This window comes from Dryobates pubescens, chromosome Z (assembly GCF_014839835.1).
Source record: "Dryobates pubescens isolate bDryPub1 chromosome Z, bDryPub1.pri, whole genome shotgun sequence".
NCBI lineage: Eukaryota > Metazoa > Chordata > Aves > Piciformes > Picidae > Dryobates > Dryobates pubescens.
In genome coordinates, this window is record NC_071657.1 from 21,649,798 (window position 1) to 21,674,220 (window position 24,423).

Here is a 24,423-nt window from a genome sequence, read left to right on the forward strand (position 1 = left end):
TATTTTTCTGCAGATCTGTTTCAAGTTGCATGTTTGTTTGGGGTTTTTTTCTGAATAAAACAAAACATAAACCTTGATCTCACTCCCACCATGCTTCCCTGCCCATGTCATCCATCTGAGGAATTCATAATATTTTCTCAAAACAAAAATGGAAGGACATGTACAAATTTTTCTTCATTTTATTTCAGTATTAAAAGCAGAAGTAAAAGAAATTATGTATTACAAGTCTGGGTTCTGTCTCCAGAACTTTCCTCATCATCTCTACTTTCTCAGCAAGAAGATTCTGTGAACAAGAAATTTGAAGTCCACAAATTGTGTCACAAAAGTTCCTTGCTGGGTTTTGCAATTAGGGTGCTTCAGAGGTGGCTTTGATTACACACATCATAGGCTTTCAGGGAAAAAGCAAAACAAAACAAAAAACCAACTTGATCCAAGAAAATAAAAATCTTGTCTCTCCATGATAATTCACAGTGGGAGAACAGAAAAATGCAGGAGTACACCAAAAGTACTCTTATTTGGTTAAAGAACAAATTCTTTAGTGATCCCTAGAAGATAGGCTGGAAGTTTACGGAGATCTTAAAAATTAACTAGGAACACAGAACAAGAAGAATGCTTTTGTGTCATTGGTTCTGGCTATGCAGTCTCCAAAAGAGGCCACAATACAGACCCACATTTCTGCTTGTCCTGTCTGGGAGTCCTGCTGAGGTATGCCAGATCTCATGTGTCTCTGTGGTGCAGGATGGCTGGTGCCTGAGGCATCTGTGAGAACGGGATGAGCAAACAGCAGACATGCAGAGCTTTTATTAGCTGGCACAGCAGTATGCATGTAGGCATACTCAGGGATTTTTTTTGCCCTTCAACAAGACCGTATTGTATAATTAATAGATTTGTGTGAAAGCATCCACTACCCTTGTTGTTTAAGTCTCCAGATCAAACAGTACACAGAGATGCTTCCCACACACACCAAAGGGAGAGATTTTATTTCAGACTGGTTTTTTTTGTTTGGTTGGTTGGGAGTTTTTTTGAATGTGGCATGTTTTACTGAAGTAACTCAAGGAGAAAATAAGTGCATTTCAAATGACTCTTCATAACTAAAATAAATTATAGTGGGCTTCTTTAGAGAAACTCAGTACACTGAACCTTCTTTTAAACATGAGAAGAAAGAAGCATCTGATGCACATTTTCATCTCTGTATGGCTACCAAAACAATGTCCAGTGCAGATATTCGTTGATGTGAACTAACCAGGAACTGAGATTCAAATCTAAGTAGATCTTTATGATTAAAGAATATGGGGAAGTGATTGTGCATTTCACCTGCAGGGTTGCTCTAGAATGATCTGGTTCTAGGTGTCTAGCTGCTGAAGAGTGGAGACACCGTATAAAGTCAAAGTCACTTAAACTGAGTACTGATAGATACTGTGTGGTTGAGGGGAATTAATTTGATAGAGTGGTGTGACCCAGGGCTTTGTACTGGGGCCAATCTTGTTTAATATCTTTATCAATGATCTGGATGAGGGGATTGAGTTCACCCTCAGTAAGTTTGCAGATGATACCAAATTGGGTGGGAATGTTGATCTGGTCAGACGTAGGAAGGCTCATCAGAGGGATCTGAACAGGCTGGATTGATGGGCCAAGGTCAGCAAGGCCAGATGCTGGGTTATGATACACTTTGGTCACAACAATCCCATTCAGTGTGGAGAAGGAGTGGCCAAAAAGCTGTCTGTGTTCAGTTTTGGGCCCCTCACTACAAGAGAGACATTGAGGTGCTGAAGAAGTTCCAGAGAAGGGCAATGTTGGGGGGAATTTTCAACACACCACACTGGTGAAAGGCCTGGAGAACAAGCCTTATGAGCAGTGACTGAGAGAACTGGGATTTCTTAGTCTGGAGAAGGAGGCTGAGGGGAGATGTTATTGCTTTCTACAACTTCCTGAAAGATGCTTGTAGAAAGGCAGTTGTTGGTCTCTTCTCCCTAGTATCAAGTGACAGGACAAGAGCAAATGGCCTGAAGTTGCACCAGAGGAGGTGTAGATTTGATAATTGGAAAAATTTGTTTTTGGTCAGGCATTAGAATAGGCTACCCAGTGAGGTAGTAGAGTCGCCATCCCTGTAGGCATTCAAAAAACACAGACATAGCACTTCAGGACTAAGAGAAGTGGAGAAATACTTGTTATGAGGAAACAATTGTTACAGCATTTGGGAAGAAAACATCTTGAAAGGTATCTATGTTTCAGCAGTGGGATGGCAGAATTCATTGTATTTACAAAATGGTTTCCCAACCACCAGAGCTTTTGAGTGCTAGTTATGGAAAAATGTACACATACACACACATATATGTATATAATTTTGAGTTCATCTGGAACTGATCAGTGGAAATAAGGCTAAAAATCCTGTGGTGTACATTAACCTTAAAAAAAAAATGCAGAAGGAAATAATTTATGGAAGAGTAAAATGAAAGGTTAGCTGTCATATGGGTGTTTTAAACTTTCCCACAGTTATGACAGTATATGGTCCTTCTCTGGCAGAGGTGATTCATTCATATCAAACTGACAAGACGGCAGTCCTCCTTGATAAATCTCATATAGGTTGGCTGTTTTGAAATACTGATGTCAAAGTGTAAGTGCAACCTGTGACACTGAACACAAGCTAGACAAGTGAAAATCAACAAAGAGAGATCTAGAAGATTAAATAAAACTGCAGTCACATGAGACACTGAAAAACATTTGGGCTAAACATAAAACTGATGTGTTCCAGAATATTTCATGGTAAAGGTGTCAAATAAAAAGGTTTAGGAAGTCCTTATAAAGACTTCCTGACTTGTGTGGTGAAGTGATTGATGGTCCAAAAGTCGCTCTGCAGGACTTGATCAAACTGGGAATTCCCCAGATAAAGATGTTATTAATATAGTGTTGGCATCTGTTAATTGTGTTTATACTCTATTGAGACATGGCCTGGGATCCTGCCATAGCAGATGTAGTGAAGCATAAAGTCTCTGTCCTGAGAATCTTAACTTGCTAACATCAGAGCTTGAGTTGCAGTGGACTACTGTGTGTTTTACAATCTTTAAGTTTTCTGTTTCATGCTGACTATGTGCATAAAAGGCATTTCTTTAAAGGCTTTGCCAAGGTGCTATTAGAACATTGCAAAGAGAAAAAAAACTTCACAAATCTTCTGAACAATGATATTCTAAGTAGTGGGTGTGGTGGGTTGAGAGGAAAAGCTCTGCTTTCCCTCCCCCCACTGAGAAAGAAACCACGGCTAAAACCCAGTCAGAGAAATGAGAGTATATTTCACAAGGAAACAGATTATATGTAACACAACAAATACAGGTATTTTACAATATATACAGGAGTATACAGCAAATGAACTCAATCAGAAACCAGACCCCCCACAGAGGGGGCTTCCCCCTGTGCCCCCTTCACCCCCCTACCTCCCTTCTCCCCCAAAAGAGGTAGAAAAGAGATGTGGACGGTTAACAGGGCAAGAAAGAAAGAGAGGCCTGGTACAGGAGTTAGTATCTTATCTTAGTTGACCAGAAGCCCAGAAGCAGTCCAGCTGAAAGGAACAGCGAAGGAAGAGAAACTGAGAGAAAGTCCCAGCTCCCCTGGGTCTAACAATCTCACCTCCCACCTTACTTGGACAATGAAATTCATTTAGAATACCAAAATATTTTATAGACATTTAGCCAGTGTGCCCCTTCCTTAAAGGCACAGCCTCAAACGGTCACATGCATTTGCAGACTTTGGGGCAGGCATATGCATATGCACTCAAACATATCCAAACTTGCATTGTTCTTGCAGTTTGCCATAATTTTAAATATCAACAAAATACAAATGCAGTCTATGCTTTTTTGGTTGATTGGTTGGTTGGGTTTTTTTTAAAATATAAATTTCCCCTGAATCCTAGGCCGTTTCCTGAAGATTTCTTCCTACCTTTACATAGAAACAAAGTATTTTGTTACTTTGCTTAGGTGAATCATCAGAAGTAACTTTTCATGTCTGTGGGCATGTCATGCTCCAAAGCACAACAGCAAGATTTATAATTACTTCTGATTTTTTTAAATAAAGAGACAGAACTTAGAAGCATAGGATAGGAAGCTAGAAATATTTCTAAATATTTTAATAGTGGCAAGCTCCTAAATTGAATAATTCTCTTTGCTTTAATTACAGTGTCATCAGTGGTGATGCTAGATGTGAATAATATGAAGTCCATTAAGTATATGATATTTAGTAATATGATACAGAAACCACAAATTCCACATGGGTAAAGATCAAAAAGAAAAGGTTAATAGTAACAAGACTATAGTATCCTTTTAAAGAACTTGCATATGTCTTGTTCTTGGAGACAGAAATTAGCAAAATGGATAGCCTTCTTGTTTCTAGTGATGGCAAGGGAAAATCAAAGTACGAAAGTGATAATGAAAAGTATGTGGAGAATATATTTTTCTCTGTAAGTGTTCTGTTTGATAGTATGAACTTGCTTTATTAACAATTTACTCTAACAGTCTTAATGTTGTACAATAACTATGTTTGGTTTTCTTAATGTCACTGAAAACAGTAATGAGATCTGAGGTTTTTATTTCATTCTTGCAAGTGTTGGTTTGTTGCAACAGAAAAGTACAACATCAGTCATTTATATTGTGCTAATGAAGAAATGTTAGCCCACATTGTTTGTAATGAAATTTGCATTTATGAAAAAGAAACCTTCTTACATGAGAGAAAGGCCTAAATATTTCATGAGCAATTTATTATCTTTTCTTCATATATACACCCTTATGTATATACTAATATATATTATATGTATGTACATATGTATATATGTATAATGTATATTCACAGGAGCTATGTGCAACTAGAAGCCCATTCAGAGTAGGATATGCCTTTTATTTCTTTCGAGCTGAGCTTTGTTATTTTAATGAGAATAAACACCACAGAGGCAAGACTGATTCTCTGGATGGCTTTGCCCTTGTTCATTAAGAAACAACTGTTCTTACTTTTAGGAACAAGAACAACAAAAAAAGTATTTGCAAAGAACAGCTGAGTGTGGTTCTCATATTGGTTCAAGGTTTGGTTCAGAGGAACAGCTCTGTTAGGGTTGGGTTTTTCTGCTGCTGAAATATCTGATTTGTTGTTCTGAAGTTGTGAGGGAAACAGGCTGTCCTGCATTGAGGTGCTTTTATGTTTTCCTGAACTGAAGTGGACTTCAGCGACTTGGGAGGACAGATGGTAATAGTATGACTATAATACCTTTTTGGATTGGAACCAAGGTGATGTCTGCCTGATATAAGCCCTCAGTTGCTGCTATTTTCTGGAGATGCCCTGCTGCTATTTTCTGGAGATGCCCAGCACTGTGAAGGACTCAGCTTCAGGATGCTTTGATGTTTTACACTAAAAACATCTGTCTCAGTACACAGGTTACACCAACAACAGAGAAGGCTAGTCATTACATCACCCTCTAGAGCAGATGAGGTATCTTCCTGAGGATTAGACCATGCTAGGATAGCATACTAGACAAATGGTTTAATTAAACTGGAAGTCCCTGGTTTACATCTCTTACCATATACAATTACTCTTTGTTTTGTATGACTGATATGAAACCAACTTTCAATACATGTAGCCTTCAACCAGATAGCTAAGATGCAATGGATTAGCAAAATCATATTCTTCCTGGCCAAGCAGTGGCAATGGGACAATTAATTCAACATTAAGTACTAGTATAGAAACAGTAACCATGTACTACTTTCTTCAAAGAACTCTCACTAAAACAGCTTTTGTCTGGCAAGTCATTTACATTTACTAGGCAATTTTTAGGGCATATGAGAAATAGTCACTTCTGAGGGAGACTGTGGTTTTAAACAGTGCAAAGCCCATACAAATTAGGTATAAGACATTAGGAAATAGAAGTAGTATCTTGCAATCTGTTGTTGTGCATGCAGCCTTTGCAAAGTTCTTTTCTCCATTGCTATGCACTCTGTGATTTATATTTTGCATGAAATGCAGAATAGAAGTCTGTGTCACCATGTAGGTGTGTACGTACACATGTACAGAGGTGAGTGCAAAAATATGATAGGATGGGTTTACTTTCACTCCATGCAGATGTAGTTGAGCATGCAGAAGTAAAGGAAAATATGTATTTGTATTAGGTGGTCTTTCAATACTGTGGATTTTAAAACTTCATTTGGAAATACTAGTATCTATAATAATTTTGCTTGGTTTAAGCCACAGGCAATATTAGCTGTAGCCTTGCATCTATTTATTTGTTTTCCTTTTTAGGTACTTCTTAGTTTTCAAGTGCTATTGGCAGTCTTAGATCAGGTAGTTTTCCAGATGAGTTTCTGTCTGCTGGCTTAACTTTTCTGAGTCTTTAATTTGCTCAGTTATGGGTTGTTTTTTTTTTTTATGATATCATTCTGGTGATGACTAAATGCAGAGAGATGATAGACTCAGAAATAACAAAGGTACAAACAAGTTTAATCATGATTTGCTCTGGAAGTGTAAGAACAAAGCAATAGAAAAGGTACAAAAAAGTTTTGTCACAATTTACTGTGGAAGTATACTGAATTGTTATGTCTAAAGAATGAGCAAGTCATTGACAATTGATAGTTTTATTTTCTCAGAATGGAGTCACATTATGCTACCACAAAAAAAGCCAAAAACAACAACAGAAAAACCCCAACATCAAACCACCAACCAACCAAACAAAAACACCCAAAAAAACCCAAACCAGCTTGCTCATATGTTGGAATAAAAGAGAAGACATGCAAAGATACTTCTTAAAATTAGTCTCAAGTATTGGTGAAAGCTGGCATTTCCATAGGTCCAGATCTATCTATTTTTAAATTTTAAAACTTATAAGGAGACAATTGTCAGTAAATCCTCTAAGGTAGCTTCTCTGTTTTTTGCTAATAATTTTAAAGACCTCTTTGTTGTCCATAGATGTGAGTCTTACTTCATGTATGCACACAAGAAGTGTTTTACTGATTTATTAAATTCTAGCTGTCTTTTTCAGTTGTACCATTTATGCAGATTTGTAACTTTTTTCCCAATCTAAACTGTGAGAAGAATATTAATAACTAATTCTGCATTTACCTGGCTAATCTGCATGCATTTGTATTTCATGGTAAATCACATGAAAACCTACAGGGGAAAGGCTCAGCTCTTCTAAAACTAATAGGCTATTTTTTCTTTTGACTTGCACAAATTGAGAAATATTGCCAGTGGCAAACATAATGGGAAACTGCATTTTTAATACTGTCATACGCACTCATTTATTTACAAAGAAAGAAGCTGATGTCTCTTCCTAAAAATAAAACTTTCTGAAGCTCTGTAGATGGCACAGGATATGGGATGCTAAAACACTTCAGGTAGTCGGTATTATGGTTTGCAGGTTGTGAATTCTTACCTGCATATTGGATTTGTCTAATGGGTGTGGTATCATGCCTGAAGGGGCTAGAGGCAAATCACAGCTATAAATATTTTCTCCTGAGTAGACAGTCTGTAATTTGAAGAAGTAAGAAAGTGGAAGGACTGTGTAAATATGAGTTTCTGATTTACAACATGCAGTGTCCTGTGTATGGGATTACTACAGGTTCTGCATAGTATTTCTCTAGGTGACATTTGACTGGGCAGTGTTAGGTGTTTACCCAGCTATATTCATGCGGCATCTCAATTCCATGTGCTGGCTTTAAGTTAAAAATAATTCTGTGGTTTAATTCTCTCTAAACTTCAGTTCTTGTGGTTGGGAAGTTCTTGGTGCCAGAATTTCTGTAACACATAGTAGGAGGTCTGCAATGAACTGAGTGATTTTGGTATGATTTCTCAGATCTCTGCAAGGAGACCCTCTTTGCTGGACATCTTAGCAGAGAGCAGAAGCATTCAGCATGGTTCTCAAAATAATAGAGAGAACAGCCTGGTCTCCACAGTGTGTCATGAGCACTGCTTTATAGTACTGTAGAGAGCACTCCAGGTGAACTGGTACAAGAAACTTGAAATAGGAAGTAGTAAGAGAATGATTATTTACAGAGTATTAGCAACACATTATATAAGGGCTATGAAGAAACATGTTTGGGGACGTATAAGGAAAGAAAGCTCCTTTATCAATGTCCCTCCATTCTCAAACAAAGGTACTGTCACAGAATCACAGAATTGCTTAGGTGGGAGAAGACCTTTAAGATCATTGAATCAAATTATTACCTACCAATGACAAGTCCGTAACTAAACTATACCTCTAAGCACTGCATCTATACCACTGTTAAATACCTCCAGGGATGGGGTCTCCACCACTTCTCTGGGCAAGTTTTTATAATGCCTGATAATGCTTTTGGCAAAGAAATTCTTCCTAATAACCTTGGTGCAGCTTGAGGCCATTTGCTCTTGTAGGCTGTTTGCTCTTGTTCTATCACTTTTTACTTGGGTGAACAGACCAACCCCCACTTCTGTACAGCTTTCTTTCAGGTAGTTGTAGAGAGCAATAAGGTCTCCCTTCAGTCCCCTCTTCTCCAGACTAAACAACCCCAGCTTTCTCAGGTGTTCCTTGTAAGGCTTGTTCCCTTGACTTTTCACCATTTTTGTTGCCTTTCTTTGGACATGGTGTTGTCCTTCAATGTCTCTCCTCTAGTGAGGAGCCCAAAACTGAACCCAACATTTGGCCTTACTGAAACTCATACAGTTGACCTCAGTCCATTGATCTAGTCTGTCTAGATCCCTTGGCGGAGCCTCCCTACCCTCAAGCCCATCAACACTTCCACCCAGCATGGTGTCATCTGCACAGTTACTAAGGGTGCACTGGATTCCCTCATCCAAATAACTGATAAAGTTTTCCCAGTAATATGCCCTGGGGAACACCACTTGTGACCAGCTAGCAACTGGAATTAACTCTATTCACTACCACTCTTCGGGTCATCCAGTTTTTCACCCAGTAAAGTATATGCCCATCCAGGCCATGAGCTGCTAGTTTCTCCATGAGAATACTGTGGGAATGGTGTCAAAGTCCAGACATACAACATCCACAACCTTTCCCTCATCCACTAAGCAGGTGACCATGTGGTAGAAGATCATGTTAGCCAAGCAGACGTGCCTTTCATAAATGCATGCTAACCAGGCCAAGTCATCTGGTTGTCCTGCATGTACTGTGTGATGGTAGTCAGAACGATCTGCTCCATCAGTTTCCCCAACACTGAAGTTAAACTGACAGACCTATAGTTTTCTGGATCCTCCTTCTGGCCCTTCTTGTAGATTGGTGTCACAATGTCTAACTTCCAATTTGCTGGGACCTTCCCCATCAGCCACAACTGCTAAGAAATGATGGAAAGTGCCTTGGGGAGCACCTCCAACAGCTCTCTCTGAACTCTTGGATAGATTACATCTGTTTCCATAGACATCTGGGTGGTACTGTGGGTCACTGACTACCTCTTCCTGGATTGTGGCAGGATCATCCTGCTCACAATCTCTGTATTGTAGCTCAGGTAGCTGGATTCCTAGAATACAACTGGTCCTATTGCTAACAACTGAGGTGAAGAAGGCATTAATCACCTCATCCTTAGTCACCACATTTCCTCCTCCATCTAATTGAGCATGGAGGCTCTCCTTGCCCCTTCTTTTGCTGCTAATGTATTTATAGAAACATTTCTTACTATGTTTTACAGCAGAAGCCAGATTATTTCTAGCTAGGCTCTGGACTTTCTAATTTTCTCGCTGTATAGCCTCACAACATCCTTGCAGTCATCCATCTCATGTGGCCTACCTCTTCTTCCGAAGGTCATAAACTCTCCTCTCTTCCCTGAGTTGCAGCCAGAGCTGTCTGTTCAGCCAGGCAAATCTTTGCTGTAGTCTCATTTTTCAGCACATGAGGACAGCCTGTTCTTGAGCCTGTAAAACTTTTAAAGTGTGTCCAGTCTTCCTGGACTCCTTTGTCCTTCAGGATTACCTTCCAAGCAACTCTGTCAAGCAGTCCCCTAAACAAATCAAAGTCTGCCCATTGGCAGTTCTGCCATCCCTCCTCTTAACTTCTCTAAGAAAAGAAAACACAGTCATTGCATGATTGCTGTGCCTGAGACAGTCTCTAACCATCACATCCCCCCCTGTCCTCTGTTCACAGAGCAGGTCCAGCAGGGTGTATTCCCTTGTAGGTTAACTCACCAGCTGTATCAGGAAGTTACCTTTGACACACTCTACTTGTACAATATTTCCTCTGCCTCTATATTGTGACGGGGTGGTCTGTAATAGACTCCTACCACAGTATCAGCCTTGTTGGCCTTCCCCCGATTCTGAGCCATAGACACACAACTGTATCATCACTATAATTAAGTTCTGAACATCTGTAATAGTACCTAACATACAGGGCTGTCCCACCACCTCTCCTGTGTCTATCCATTCTGAATAGGTTGCAGCCATTGATTGCAGCACTCCAGTCACACAAGACATCCCACCACATTTCTGTGATACCTTCTGTATCATAGTTTTCCTGATGCAACATGGCTTCCAGCTCCTCCATTTTGTTACCCATAGTATGTGGATTACTGTAGATGCACTTCATCTGGGATAATGTTCCTGACACCTTTTTGTGTGTGGAAGCCCTAATTCCTACCTAACCATTCTCTGGTGTTTCCGTTGCTTCTTAACTGATCACTAACCCTTGCATCATTGCTGCTCCTTCTCTCTTAACCAGTTTTCTCAAGGCCCTGAAGCATCTCTTAATTGTTTTTTGAGTTCTTGAGGCCACATCATTGGTCCCCACCTGGAAAAACAAAAGTAGTTAATAATCTGAAGGTCATGCTAGAGTGGGAAGGTTTTTGGTCATGTGCTTTACCCAGGCCCCAGGGAGGCAGCAGAATTCTCTATGAAGCAGGGTCTGGTCTGCATACTGTGCCCTCTACACCCCTCAGGAGGGAATTGCCCACAACAATATCCTGTCTGGTTTTTTTATAGAGTTAGTTTTGATGCATGGTTTGTGGTGACTGAGCCTTGGTGGCATTTCTGGCCTGGGCAGTGTTTCATGCTAGTAGTTGGTTCCATCTGCTGCATCCCCTACCTATTTTGCAAGGGGAGACATGCCTGCTGTGCTGGGCAGGAATTCGTCACCATTGTCTCCTGTCCTCTAAATCACCACATTCAGCTATGAGAAGAGAGGGCAAGTATTGGAAACTCTTCTGTATTGGGAGCACTGACTGCCTGATGTATTTGTTTCAGGGAAGACAGGGTGTGACTGAAGTGATCAATCTCTCACCTGATGGTTCTCAGCCTTCTTCTGTCCTCCCAGAGCTCCGCTGTGATGCGGACTAGCTCCTCTATGTGGGCACACTTCCCTCAGGATGCTCACTGCTGCCATCTGACACTGATGTAAAAGCTGGGCACACCCTACAGCCCACTGCCTGCATGCCAGGGTGTTACTAGGAGGGCTCTGTCAGGGAAGCCACATCTGAGATGGTAGGTGCAGAAGCCAAGGGTGCCGCTGTCTTCAGCCAAGTGGTCACCGTGTTGAATTGTCAGGCTTTCAGTACCCTCATGTGCAAACTGCTGTGCCCTGTTTGTTCAGGCTGTTCATTCCCCAACCTGGTGCTCCCAGGTGATGCCCACTCACTGCTTCTTTCCTCAGTGCACAGCAACCACCCCAGAGGCTTCTTTTTTGTGGGGCAGTCTTAGTGATTGTCCACTGGTTCATTGACATACCATTTAGACCTGCCAGCAGTGGTGCTGTCTCCACCCATGCTGCCTCAGCAGCCCACCCACAAGCTGCCAGTCCCCAGCACAAGCTAGCCCCTTTCCCTACTTCAAAAGGTCCAAAAAGAGGACCTTGCAAGCCCTTTTCACCATGATTCCCTGATTCGAACTTAACCTGCACTCTAGCTGGGCCCATCAGTGTCTGAATGATTTGGATGAATGGAGCACTATTTCTACACTGAATAGTTCCAGTTTTGCTGTCTGATTGAGCCTTGAATATTAAATATACTTTTGTTGTGCTAGATAAGGATTTGAACTGCATATATGATTTCTTGTGTTTTAGAAAAAGATGCAGTGCTGTAATTAGAAAGCTAAGAATGAGTGAGGAAGCAAACTGAAGAATCTACTAATTACATGTGACTATTAGTAAATAGGATGGTTGTGACCCTACATGCATGTGGTAGGTTGAGAGAGGGCTTAGCTCTCTCCCTCCTCCACAGAGTAAGAAACCACAGCTAACTCAGTCGAAGAGCAAAAGCTATATATTTACAAGCATATATGGAAAGCAGGTTATATATAACACAATATATACAGGTATTTACAATATATACACAGAAATATACAGCAAAGAGAAATAACAACAAAAATTCCTCCCCGAGGGAGGGATCCCCTCCTTGGAACCCCCTCTCTCCCCCCCTACCTCCCTTTTTCCCCAAAAAGGGGTTAGAGAGAGAGAAAGGCAAGTTACTAAGGAAAAGAGTTGTTAGTAAGCTTCAAAAGCCCATGCAGGATTAGTTTTTGCTTATCCGAAGGCCAACTCCAGCAGTTTGCAGAAGAAGCAGGCAGGGAGAACAGGCTGATCACCCACACTCCCCCAACTCCCCGACGAAACTGAACTGAGGAAAAAAAAATTCCAACTGCTTCACAATCTAAAGCTGCATTTTTGTCTATCAACCAATGAAATTCGTTTAGAATATCAGAATGTTTTGGTTCTAGTACCGAAAACATCTAGCCAGTGTCTCAGCACTGTTTGTCCTTAAAGGCACAGTGTCAAACGGTCACAATGCAGCATCTTAATAACTTGCTCTCATGTTAGAAACTGAGCCTCGAATAGTTGCCAGAAAAACTGCAGCCAGTCTCAGGGAAGGAAATACTTATTTACAGCTTTTATCACAGGATTAGCAGGTCCTGATAACCAAGTAAGTCTGAAAATTTTAAACCTTTTCTTTTTTGTACCCTTACTTTTTAATTAGTTTACTTTGGTTTGGGCTATATCTTGATGACTCTTTAAAGAAGTTTTGGAGATTTAGAATAGTAAATTCAACCACAAAAATGTTGTGGAAATAAATCTACACTGTTTTCTGCCTGTGTTAACTTTGTTCTCAATCTGTGGCTTCCTCCTGAATAACTCTGCTGGACCTGACCTGTTATTTATGTCTAAAATATTAATAATATACCATGTGTTTTCTAGCAAAGAATTGCTTAGCAGTGAACTGAAGGGAGGTGAGATTTTTTTCCCCTCATATTTAAATATAGGCTGCAAATACTGAAATATTTATGGTTTGGGTCTACAGGAGGAGGGAACAGTTTTCTTCATTCTCTTTCCTTTTCTTACAGTTCATGAAAATGGTAACCAAACGTGGTTCAGAGAAAGGAAATTTTCTCCTCTATTTTGTCTTTATGGGCCATTTTTGGATTCAACTTGGATCTACTTGTGTATGCACAGTTCATTGAATGTTTTGTTTGTATTTTTCTAGTTCAGCTAATGGAGATGGAATTTTCATCCCTAGAATGCAGAAGTCTTGACTTGAATGTCTTGTAAAAAAACAAAAAAAAAAAAAAAAGACAAAATGAAACCACTTATTCCTATAATGATATAACTTGTGATTTCAGAGGGATTTCAATGTGCAGTTTATTCTAGCTACAAGTCTTTGGATACCCATGAAGTAAAAAATACGTTCTTTAAAAGAAACACCCAAGAAAATGTCATGAAGTTGCTGGTAAAGTTGAGATAGAGCAAGGAACAAGTATCATAAAAATTGTAATGACAATAGGAACTAGCAAGACAGAATAGCTCCTCTTTTTCCCTTGTGATTCTTCCCTTCCTGCCCTGGGGTACTGAATTCAAGACTGGAGTTACTCCATCTTGAATCAATTTGATATGAGATTTTTTTGTTCAAAATTATTCCAGAATTTTTTATGTAAGCCTCACCTTTTGTTAGTTCCTAGCTGCAGCATTAGAATGCTGCTCCAGAAAAGGGTATTTGATATTTATTATTCACAAATGTTAACATGGGGCATTTATCCTTTCTACTATGTTGCTTTGGTCATTTGATACTCCTTTGTAGCTGTGAAATGCTGTCAGCCATATCAACCTGAACTGGAGTTTTGTCCTTTTCAACAAGTTTGTTATTAAAGCTTTCCTGTAGAATAGGTCTTCAAACTTCATCCTGAGTTCAAACTTCAAGGCATTAACTCACCAAAAGTCCAAATTTAATGAGGACGCTTGGTGTTTTGTATTGGAGAGCAAGTGAAGTATGATGTGCCTAACATTCAGAAAAAAAATATCTTGAGCTTGTTGCTGAAGGGAGGGGGGAAAATCCCAGCTGTTCCCATCATATCCTGGACCTTTTAATTCAACAGGTAGGATTTTCATCGTATACTGGTGAAAGTACTGCAGAATAAAGACACAGAACAGAACAATGATGGAACATTTATTGCAACATTTATGAGAGAAGAACAGATGATAGGAGCCACCTTGACTTTTCCCTGTGGGTGATGAATGTAGTCTTAAGGCAATAACTGCAACTTACATGTATTTCTTCTTTTAAGATGAAAAGGAGAAGGGATAGGGATGGCTAAGAAGAAAAGAAGAAAAAGAAATAAAATAGACTGCAGTCATGCAGCTAGGCAAACAGTTCTTAATTTCTCAGGAAGGACAACTTGATTTTTATTTTATTTTTATTCATTATTATTCCTTCTGAAGAAGTAAAACACTGATTATAGGGGTACAGAACATCACTAGAAGGGAAAAAAAGCATGTTTTTGTATTTATTGATAAAAACTGCATTAATTTCTGAGGTGACCATTGAAGTGCAACTGCTATAGTTACAACAGGACAACAGTTCATGATGTAGTCTGTAGCTGCAAACCCATTTGAGGACTGGTGATAAGACATCAAAATAGTGAACAGATTTTCATATTTTTCTTCCAAAGAAAATAGATTATCATTAGCTGTTGTTTGCTTTTAAGTGTGTGGAAATACTATGCATGCATAAAACCAATTTATGTACAAAACATTAATTTTCTGGCTTTCCAAATAGAATATTATTGGCTCCTATCTATCCCAGCTAGTTATTGGTATCCTAGCTAGTCAGTTGACATCCTAATAAGCAGCAGTGATCACAAAAGGTAATTATTTTCTGGACATAAAAGCAGCATGTAAGCATCAAAACTAAAACTTGCCTTTATATAAATGTGTTTCATGATGCACTTCTGATATACTTCTAAGCAGGGAAAACCTGTTAGTGCTAAAATTACTGTAGACACTCTGTTTTGGCTAATTTTGGAACTGTTATCTCCACTTTTATGCTAGTAATGTCATAGTTACTAGGGGGTTCTTGTCTTGTGAGGTCTACAATTGCATGTTTAGTCGGAGCAAAGCATTTAGCCAGTTGTGTATATTCAATGGGGCCACAGAAAGGACAAAATTTCCTTAATATAACCAAGGAGTGCAAATATTGTGCTCTAAATAGCACACCACTTACTGGAAATGTCAGCAGAGGGAATTTTTCTGTCTTTGATTTTTAGTAAGAGCCTATAGCAAAGCCAGCTGTTAACACTTCTTAACTGCTTGTCATTGTGAGAGGGGGAGCATCATTTCTTCACAGTTTTGATTAAAAAAGAGAAACAAATTTTCAAGTACTTCCCAAAAGGTGCAGAACTGCAACATTCGCTGTATTGGACTCTCTGCTTCCTTTTTGTGTTTCTACTGAATTTACTAGTTCTTGGTAAGTTCTTCCACCTGCCTTGGAAACATCATCAAAGACTCAGGAAATTTGTTTCATGTTAGTTGAGGAGCCCTTAAAGTGAGAGTTTAGCATGAAGACAAAGAGTGTGCATTCATATGTCTGTGTATAAATAATTTTCACTATTTGTCATGAACAGGGACAGGATTAATAAAAATGGATGAAACAGTAATAAACAACAAACTAACATCTGGTCAGCCCAGTCATCTTTTGTAAACTGAGACAGTTTATGATAGTTGCCATTTGCTGTAAAAAGCAACCTGTTCTGCCCTAGTACATAGCTTTTTGATTGGGGAGGGAGAGTATGCAATAAAATAAAAACTACTCTTCAGTGCTTCAGGTAATATTTTTCAGCTATAGCTTTTGAGGGTTTTTGTGAGGGCAAAGAAATTGTGTATGCAAATGGTCTTTCAAAAGTTAAAATCAGCATGCCTAAGTCAAGTTTCTTGCCAGCATGCATAGTGAACTGCAGGCCAATATAGAATTTCAAAATTGCAGACACTGATGAAAGTTACCTACATGTTCAGATTGGCAGACAATACTTAAGGGAGTCCAGACTGTGGTGACAGGTTTTGAAGAAAGGAAATTTTCTCAGCAGCACTTGTTCCTGGGAAATAATTAAGTACTTACACTAGTCTTACATGTATGATCTCTTGCATTAGTGCTAGATATGTCTTTTCCATTTATCTTTTTTTTCTTCTATACAGTAAGCGCTCTTAAAATTAAATACTTTGAATGAATTCTCATGGAGGGTAAAAAGAAGGAAGATCATTTTAGTTAATAACAACAACAACAACAACAACAACAACAACAATAATAATAATAATAATAATAATAATAATAATACAGGTAGGAAGAGACTTTCAAGATCATCGCGTCCAACCCCTCAACCAATCCAACCCACCTAAACAACTAAACCATGGCACCAAGCACCTTATCAAGTCTCCTCCTGAACACCTCCAATGATGATTAGTTACATGAAAAATTGTGTTTTGACTGAAGGAAAATAAATATTTTCTCAAAGAAGGGAGATATGGAGGCTAACTTTGCTGTAGAATTTAATGGTGTGTGTTTCTACTTTTGTAGGAGTGTATACATAGTTCTAATATTAGCATTCCCACCTTAAGTGTCATTGTTAAAGCCCATGGCCTAGTGTTTGAGGACTAGCTCTTCTCTGTCTGGTTGAACTAATGTAATTTTCTAGACTAGACACCTGCACTACAGCAGAAACTATATTAAACAGCCTCTAGAGAAAAAGGTGTGGAAAGGTGAAAGAAGATAATGAAACATTGAAAATACCACATACTTCACTTTTTCAATGTACAATACTCAGAAAAGGGATTAAAATAGAATCTTCAGGTTTTTTTCCTGCCTTCACATAATCAAGCTACTTTGTGCACTTGAAGTTCTTGCATACAGAGTCTGAAAAGCATCCAGCCCTTCAGACAATGGGAAGATAAAGGATATTTTATTCAATCACAAAATATTATCTTCATTTTCACTCTCTACCACTTGTCCTTTCTTCTTCCCCATTTATAGCTTCTGCAATCCAAGATAATGGAAGGAGATCCTGTCTAAAGCTTAAGGTCTTTGTGCGACCATCAAGTAAGTTCTTCAGATTAAGCTTTTGAGGGTGGCTTCGTAGTGTGTGCTTTATGGTGTGGTCTAGTAAGCTGCAGTAAATTTTGGGGTTTTACTGTTGAATTTTGTGTATCTGTTCTACATAGCAACATTTGTGTTACAGTTTTCATTGTATTCTCTTACCATTTTTCATAAAGCTTTGTTTTAATTACAAGGCAGTTGCTGAGTCAGTAACTTGTTTTTTTCTTAAGCTATTATACAAATGGAAGATTATGCTGGCATTTGGGCAAATGCTGCAGATGAATGCGTAATAATACATAGTAAATAGAAAAAAAAAGGGGGAAAATGTAAGTGCAGAGTTTAAGGGTGTGTCACTAACATATTTGGCTGTTATCTCTATTTTTATTATAGACAGCTGTATGAAAACTATAGGTGTTCATGATCGTGTTTTCGATGTTAACGACAAAGTAGAAAATTCACTAGAACCAGCAGGTTAGTATGCTTAGAGAATGTCTTAACAAATGCTTGTATCCCTTCAGAACTTTTTTCCCTCATCTTTCTGCATGCTTGGAATGATACATCTGTTCTGCTTGTGCTCATTGCTGGTAGTACTAATACTGCGTATGGTATATTCCTTACATCCGTGTTTAATGGAGGTTTAATAAAAATATGGGATGTGCCAGTATAAAATGTTCACCAGTACCATGAAGCCACTGGCACATCCTAGTTCAAACACCCAGCATGTTAGTAAAACACTGTTTACTAACTGAGCCTGAAGTTTTAGAAATAGAGTCAGCAGACAAACTTAATTTATTAATTGGTTTCAAAAGACTTTCAAAAAAACCAGAACCACTACTTTTAGTACTGGTACATGACACAGGCATGCAACTGGCAGAATGAGTGTTTAAGTCAGAAATGCGCATTTTAAAAATATGTACATTTGGCCATACCTACGTGCAGTCACATATACAATCTAATACATATATAAATTTCTGTCCCATTTTTACTGAAGGAAAGTTATGTTTTCAGAAGGCTTTTCTGTTGTTTGTTTGTTTTGTTTCTCCAAAATACTGCCTTAAAAATAATTCTTGTTGTAATAAAGCCCTGCATCTACCAAGGGTAAAGCTACATTAACTTCCTCCATCAACCAAACTCATGTGTCTTGATATGGAAAGTGCATGTGCATTGTTTGTATGGCTAAGTTCTATGACAGCTAGAAGCATGTTTAATTCTAGGGATGTGAGTAATTCCACCAACATTCAATGGGATGGCTTGTGACATTAAAATTAGCTGGATATGTAAGGTAAGTATTTGTAATAATGTCACTACCTGTTTGGTTTATGTGTACCTATGCACTGTTCACACATTGTTGTATTCAAGCCTCAATAATTACAATATAGAGGTAAATAAACAAATTATACCAGAAAAAAAAATAATTGCACACATGCACATCATTTAGTACGTACCCTGAAGGACAGGTTATCAAGATATATTTTTTCCCCTCTTTTTCCTGGTTTGCAAAGGAAATCATCCAAATAAGAAATGCTGCATTTTAGTGAACTTGCTGAGCAATTTTTTTTTTCAGCAGTGCTCCTAACTTCACATTGAATGGTTATACCTAACAAGAACCATCACAAAAGCATATTGCTAGAAAGCAGAAGACAAACAACAAAATCAAAACCATACGAAGAGCACCCTGCAGTCTGAGCTTAAGTAGTGTTTTATTACCAGGAGGAAACAATAGCTTTAATTACTAGTTTTGTCACCAAAAAATTCACAATGCCAACATCAGTTTATATTTGCATTATTTCCACCAGTCACCATTAGATAATCAGTCATTCCCAGGTTTGCTAACTGCTGTCACACTTTTCTGTTATTAGGCTGGTACATTTGCTGCTGTCTTGGTGGACCCTGTTGCATGTGATTTGTGTTGTGTACTAATTTACCTGCCTTTGACATGGATCTTCTTCTGTGCTCTCCCCAGACTGTCACTGTCTTCTTCCACAGCAGACAGAAAAGTTGGAAGGCAGGAGGGACATGTTAAGCAAATTATGTGCTACCTTTGTTTCAAAAATCAAAGTTTTTGTGATATTTTTTGATATTACCCTGTTAACTGGTGTTGTTCAGGAATTCATAGGAAGTTGGTCTGTCGAGATCACACTTGTTTCAGAATTTATGAAAATAACTGATCACATTCCTGTCCTCCCCTCCTTCCTTCTTAATAATAATTTTAAAAAGTCCTTAAACAAAATCTGCAGCTGTGCATATAGGAAAAAAAATATATCTGAAGCTTATAATATAAAACTATGTGATGGGGAAAATTCGTGGCTGTTAAAATACCTGTTTCTAATTAGTGGTGGTATTCTCAGTCTTTAGCAATGACCTCCCAGATTTTACTTAGGAATTTTGTCCTCTTATAACTTGTCTTCAGTATTTAAAATAAACCAAAACCTTTTACCTGAGATTAAAGACTGTGAAGCGTTACAATTACACGTGCAAAATCAAATTTATAAAGTGATTTTGAGAACCACAGATAAATTGTGTACTCTAATATATGAGTGCAGAAGCTTTGCGACTGTATAAATAGAAAATTTAGATGACTTCTTGACAGGAATTCCTCAATGTTACATGAAAATCGGTTCTTCTGTGAAGGAATGGCTTCACAAAATGGTGCCACAGAAGATCTCCATATTTTGCATATAAGAGAAGTAAATTTTTTAAGTTTTGTTTTTTAAAAAGTAGCCAGTGTCCCAGTCATGGCAATCTCTGACTAGTGTACTACTGTACACTAGTTGTGTCCTTTTGCATTTTAATGTGGACTCATGGATGGACTTTCAAAGTTGCAAATTCAAACTTATTGGCAATTCTATTGATGATGCAACAGGTAGAAGGTAATGCAAATTACTTGCCTGTGTAGTTTTATTTCATCACCAATGAATAAATGTTTTCAAATTGGGAAGAGCTGGCTGTAAATATATGTCAGGTGGTACAGCTGGCAAGAAAAGGTTTATTTTTTTTCCTCACCTAATTTCTTAGAGCATGATTTAATTGGAAAGATGCTCTTGTGAAGTACTGTATTGTCATTGCATTGTCTTGAGCATATAAGAGTGTAACTCAAGTGAAATGCAAAACAGCTTTTGCTGACAGCTACTAGAACTAGCACTATTCAGGAACCAGCATTCACTGAAATTTGTAGCTTGCTTTGGACTAATTCTGGAAGGAAAATACAAGGATATGCTTCAGGGCCAACATGCATGGGAGGATGTCCCTGCCATACATGGTGAAGAGCTGTAACTGGAATAAATCCAACTAGTTTTTGCCACTGTCATCAGTGAGACTTTCATCTGATGATGTGCCTTTCTTACAAATGTGACTATATTTAGAGTTGATCAGTGCTTGCTTTTCATACTTTTGCCTTGAGCAACATTGAAGACCTGTTGATAAGCCTTATGTTTGTGGTGTCAGTGGTACCAGAAAAGAAAAACTGAGCTGCCCTTGGCCTTCTGGGCTGCCAGTGTCCATTGCAAAACAAATGTGATAAATTGCTAATCCAGTTTACTGTGCATCATGCTGTGTAACTGAACTGGAGCTGAAGAGCCTGTTAAACTAAATTACCCATCAGGCTCTACCGCCTTTTGTGCTAGGTGTTAAGGGTGTGAAGAGGAAGGAAACTGTTTCTAGCTTAAGACAAGTAACATGAGAGGCTCTGTGTCAAATCAGGATGGTGATCCCCATTTCCTGACTCTGGCTTCCTTTAGTACCTTTAATTGGAGTTGTACAGATCTCATTCCAGTGTAAATCTGAAAGTGCAGTTTGTTGAGATGGGAGCTGTAAGACAAATATATCATAGGTAAGTTGACATCTTTTATAAAGTGGGGGAAGCTGGTTACAACAAGTAGTGTGATATGATTAATTTTCCTGGAAAATTAGGCACTGTATAACAGCACGTGAATACTATTATTAGGCCTTTTCACACTTCATGGAAAGGTTTAGCTTATTTAATTTATTTGGCACTAAGAAAATTCAAACCCAGAGCTGGCTTATTATGGCAAACCTCAGAGAAATTACTTTAAAACCAGCCTAATTTGATAGCTGTGGATATGGAGCATGTTGTGGAGAAAACAACACCACACTGTCGTGGCTTTAAGACTGAACTTTAGTTTGTAAAAACTAAACAGAACTTTATTAGGTATTATAAATTTAGTATTTGTTACTGTTTTCTATTTGCCACATAAGTATAAGCATGTTTCCCCTGCTCAGCCAGGTAAATATTTTTCATTAGTTTTACCAACATGTATGTAAACCTGTATTTCGTGTAGCATAGAACGTAGTCCGTTACTTAAGAGATTTTCTCAATAGAGTATGTATTCTGCAATATCTGAGATTGTCATGTGTTAGCCTTTAAAATTCTGTTTCAAGAAAGGGAGACTGGTCTCACACACCCTGCTTGAGCCAAGATGTGGTATACTTCAGTGGAAGTTTTACACATGGAACTGGAGTACATACTTTGGGCTTGTATGCTGTCATTTCAAATTCAGCAGTTGAAATCTGTAACTCAGTAATGGGACTAACTGTGAAATTAATTCTGAGCTTGTGCAACTCTTCAAGCCCTTTTGATAATCAGGTGGTTTTATTTAGCTGCCTCTCTGTTGACATTGCTCTCTAATGAGCCATACAAAGCTAGAGCTACAACATTTTACTAGAAGAGGACTCTTTCATTCCTGAGTCTGCTGAAATCAGACTTACTTTCTGCTTCCTTCCAGTGGGAGTTTTGCCAATAACAAATGCAGGATGTGGCCCCAAGCTGGTTATATAATTAGGCATTATATGCTTGTGAAAATCAATGACAGCACAAGGTTCATCGCCCTGTTTCATCAAGGCACAGAAATCTACTTTCAGTTGTCAGCTCAGTGAGAGTTTATTAAGGATGCAAAATCTGATTGGAATGTATGCTTTCTGTTTGAACAGATGATACCGTACACGAGTCAGCCGAGCCATCCCGTGGTGAGAATGCAGCACAGACACCAAGGATACCCAGACAGCTTTTGGCAACTTTATTGTTCCTCCTGGCAATGCTTTTGATATTATAGCACAGTATGCTCCAACAGCCTGTTGCAGAAAATATCAGGGTCTTGGAACATCAAAGATCCACCTAACTGCTCATGCCAGGGAAGGGACTTTATTGTTTTTGCAGATGTCAAATTGTTATTTTTCCCTTTTCCCTTTTCTTCTCCCTTTTAGCCTGAACTCAGCAAAAATTTGAAGGGGATAACTAGCTTCAGCACCCATCCCTACCTACTCTGTGACTTTCTTAACCCCTCCATATAAATAAAAGGACTCCAAATGAAAATGCCAAACCATAATAGTGACACTAGTGATTCTTATTCTCCTCTGTATTCTCCTTTAAGAAGTCACCTCTGTTAGCTCACTGTGTTACCCATATGTGGACAAGAATAGTGGCAGATGCAGTCAGTGAAGGATAAGAAAAGTGAGTGAAAGTATAAGAGAGTATTTCTCTCAGATGTAATATTTATACCTTCTCATTCAGCACTGTAAGATGATCATGCAAAGCATTGTGTCACCATGTCAGGACTGGAGGGGAAATATTATGAACAGATATAACATAACACCATTTCCTCTAGGAGTTTCTAAACAAACAGGCTTCTGAAAGAGAAGAATATTGTTTCTTATAGTACTATCTTGACACATGTTTGACAGTAAAAATTGTGCTTATAAACAGAAATGCTGTCTTTGGTGACAGGAAGAAGTTACTATTTAGAAATGTCAGCACACAGCAGGCAAGGTCAGATTTAGGAAACTTCACTGGGGGTGTGAGTGTCTCTGTTATTTCATTCTAAGGGGATAATGCACACCGGATTATTTTATTTTAAAACAAATCACCGTGGTGCTACAATTTTTTTTCTTGAAATGCAGAGGCACTTCTGAGAATAAAGTGACCTTCCCCAGCACTGACTTAGCAGCTTTGGATGCTGCTTTGAGTGTTCATACATACTAAGAGAGGACATCAGGGGCCAGAGGAAACATGTATGGGGTGCAGGATCTCCAGTATGCTGTTTATTATGTCTCCTGCAATACATGTGGAATTAACCACATGTAGAAGAAGTCAGGATGGTCTAGTAGCATTGTTTCATGGGGAGAAAGAAAAGAAGTGTGGATTATGAATTCCAGTGTTAATTTTTAATCTTTCCCCCTTCCAGCACAGTTGGAAGATTAGAGGAAATGAGTTTATCGGCTGGAGATAAACTGGATGGACTCCCAAAGACTTAACAAGATATTTTTTTAAAAATCCACTAGAACAGAAAATACATTATTTAGATATACTTTATGCTGAGAGTGAGTATATATGCTTGTCCTATTTAAACATGTGAGAGAAGTGGTAACCCTTGATGCAATTAGGAAATGGGACTGTCTTGTTTGATGGAATTAGGAGTGACCCTGTTTAAGGAATCTGAGCCTTGGCTAACATAAATGTTATTTGCCAGGAAGTGCAAGCCTTGGGGTAATATTTGTCTAGGATGCCATGAATTTTAGACTGATAAAGATAATCGGAGATATATCAGACAAAGGCTGAAACAGAGCTTTTCTAATAAAAGCTGTGATAGTAAACTATGAAATGAAATATGGAGCACATTGAAGAAAGAGAAGACTCTTCTATATTAATTCTGAAGAAAATGTATGCCAAATCAATTAGGTTATACCATTAATGGACAGCACTTTGTGGATTTTTTTTTTTTTTAAATTGAAGCAGTCCAATAATCAAAAGAGGAGAAAAGAGGGAGATAAATTTAAGATGTAGAGGAAGGTTTATGCATGCTAAAACATGATCTGAACTTGCCTGATACCATAAAACATCATCATTAATGCAGGGCCTGTGTTTTCAGGAGGAATGTAGGAAATTTCCTTCTGTGAAGTGCACACAATAAAGATATACAGTCCAAACAGTGGTGGAAGTCAGAAGTTCATTACAGTCTATCTGGTACTTTCCTCTTTTTAATGTGGATGTGCTTGGTACACATTGATGAGCAATTCCTTCCTATAGGTAGGAATTAAAAAGCTTAATCAAAATGCACCTTATCAAATGGATTATTAACCACAGTACAGATAATATTGCATGATAGGTAACAATATGAAAATAATT

General features: G+C 38.5%; 1 protein-coding gene across 1 annotated transcript in view; it reads left to right on the plus strand.

The window, feature by feature from the left end:
- The window catches only part of EFNA5 (ephrin A5), a 261,962-nt gene extending 237,953 nt beyond the window's left edge, over nucleotides 1-24,009 (plus strand). The window contains exons 3-5 of the mRNA XM_054178587.1: nucleotides 17,223-17,288; nucleotides 17,676-17,756; nucleotides 22,233-24,009. Of these exons, the coding sequence (XP_054034562.1) occupies nucleotides 17,223-17,288; nucleotides 17,676-17,756; nucleotides 22,233-22,354 (269 nt within the window). The 3' untranslated portion in view covers nucleotides 22,355-24,009. The remainder of the gene's footprint in view (nucleotides 1-17,222; nucleotides 17,289-17,675; nucleotides 17,757-22,232) is intronic.
- Nucleotides 24,010-24,423: the final 414 nt, after the last annotated feature.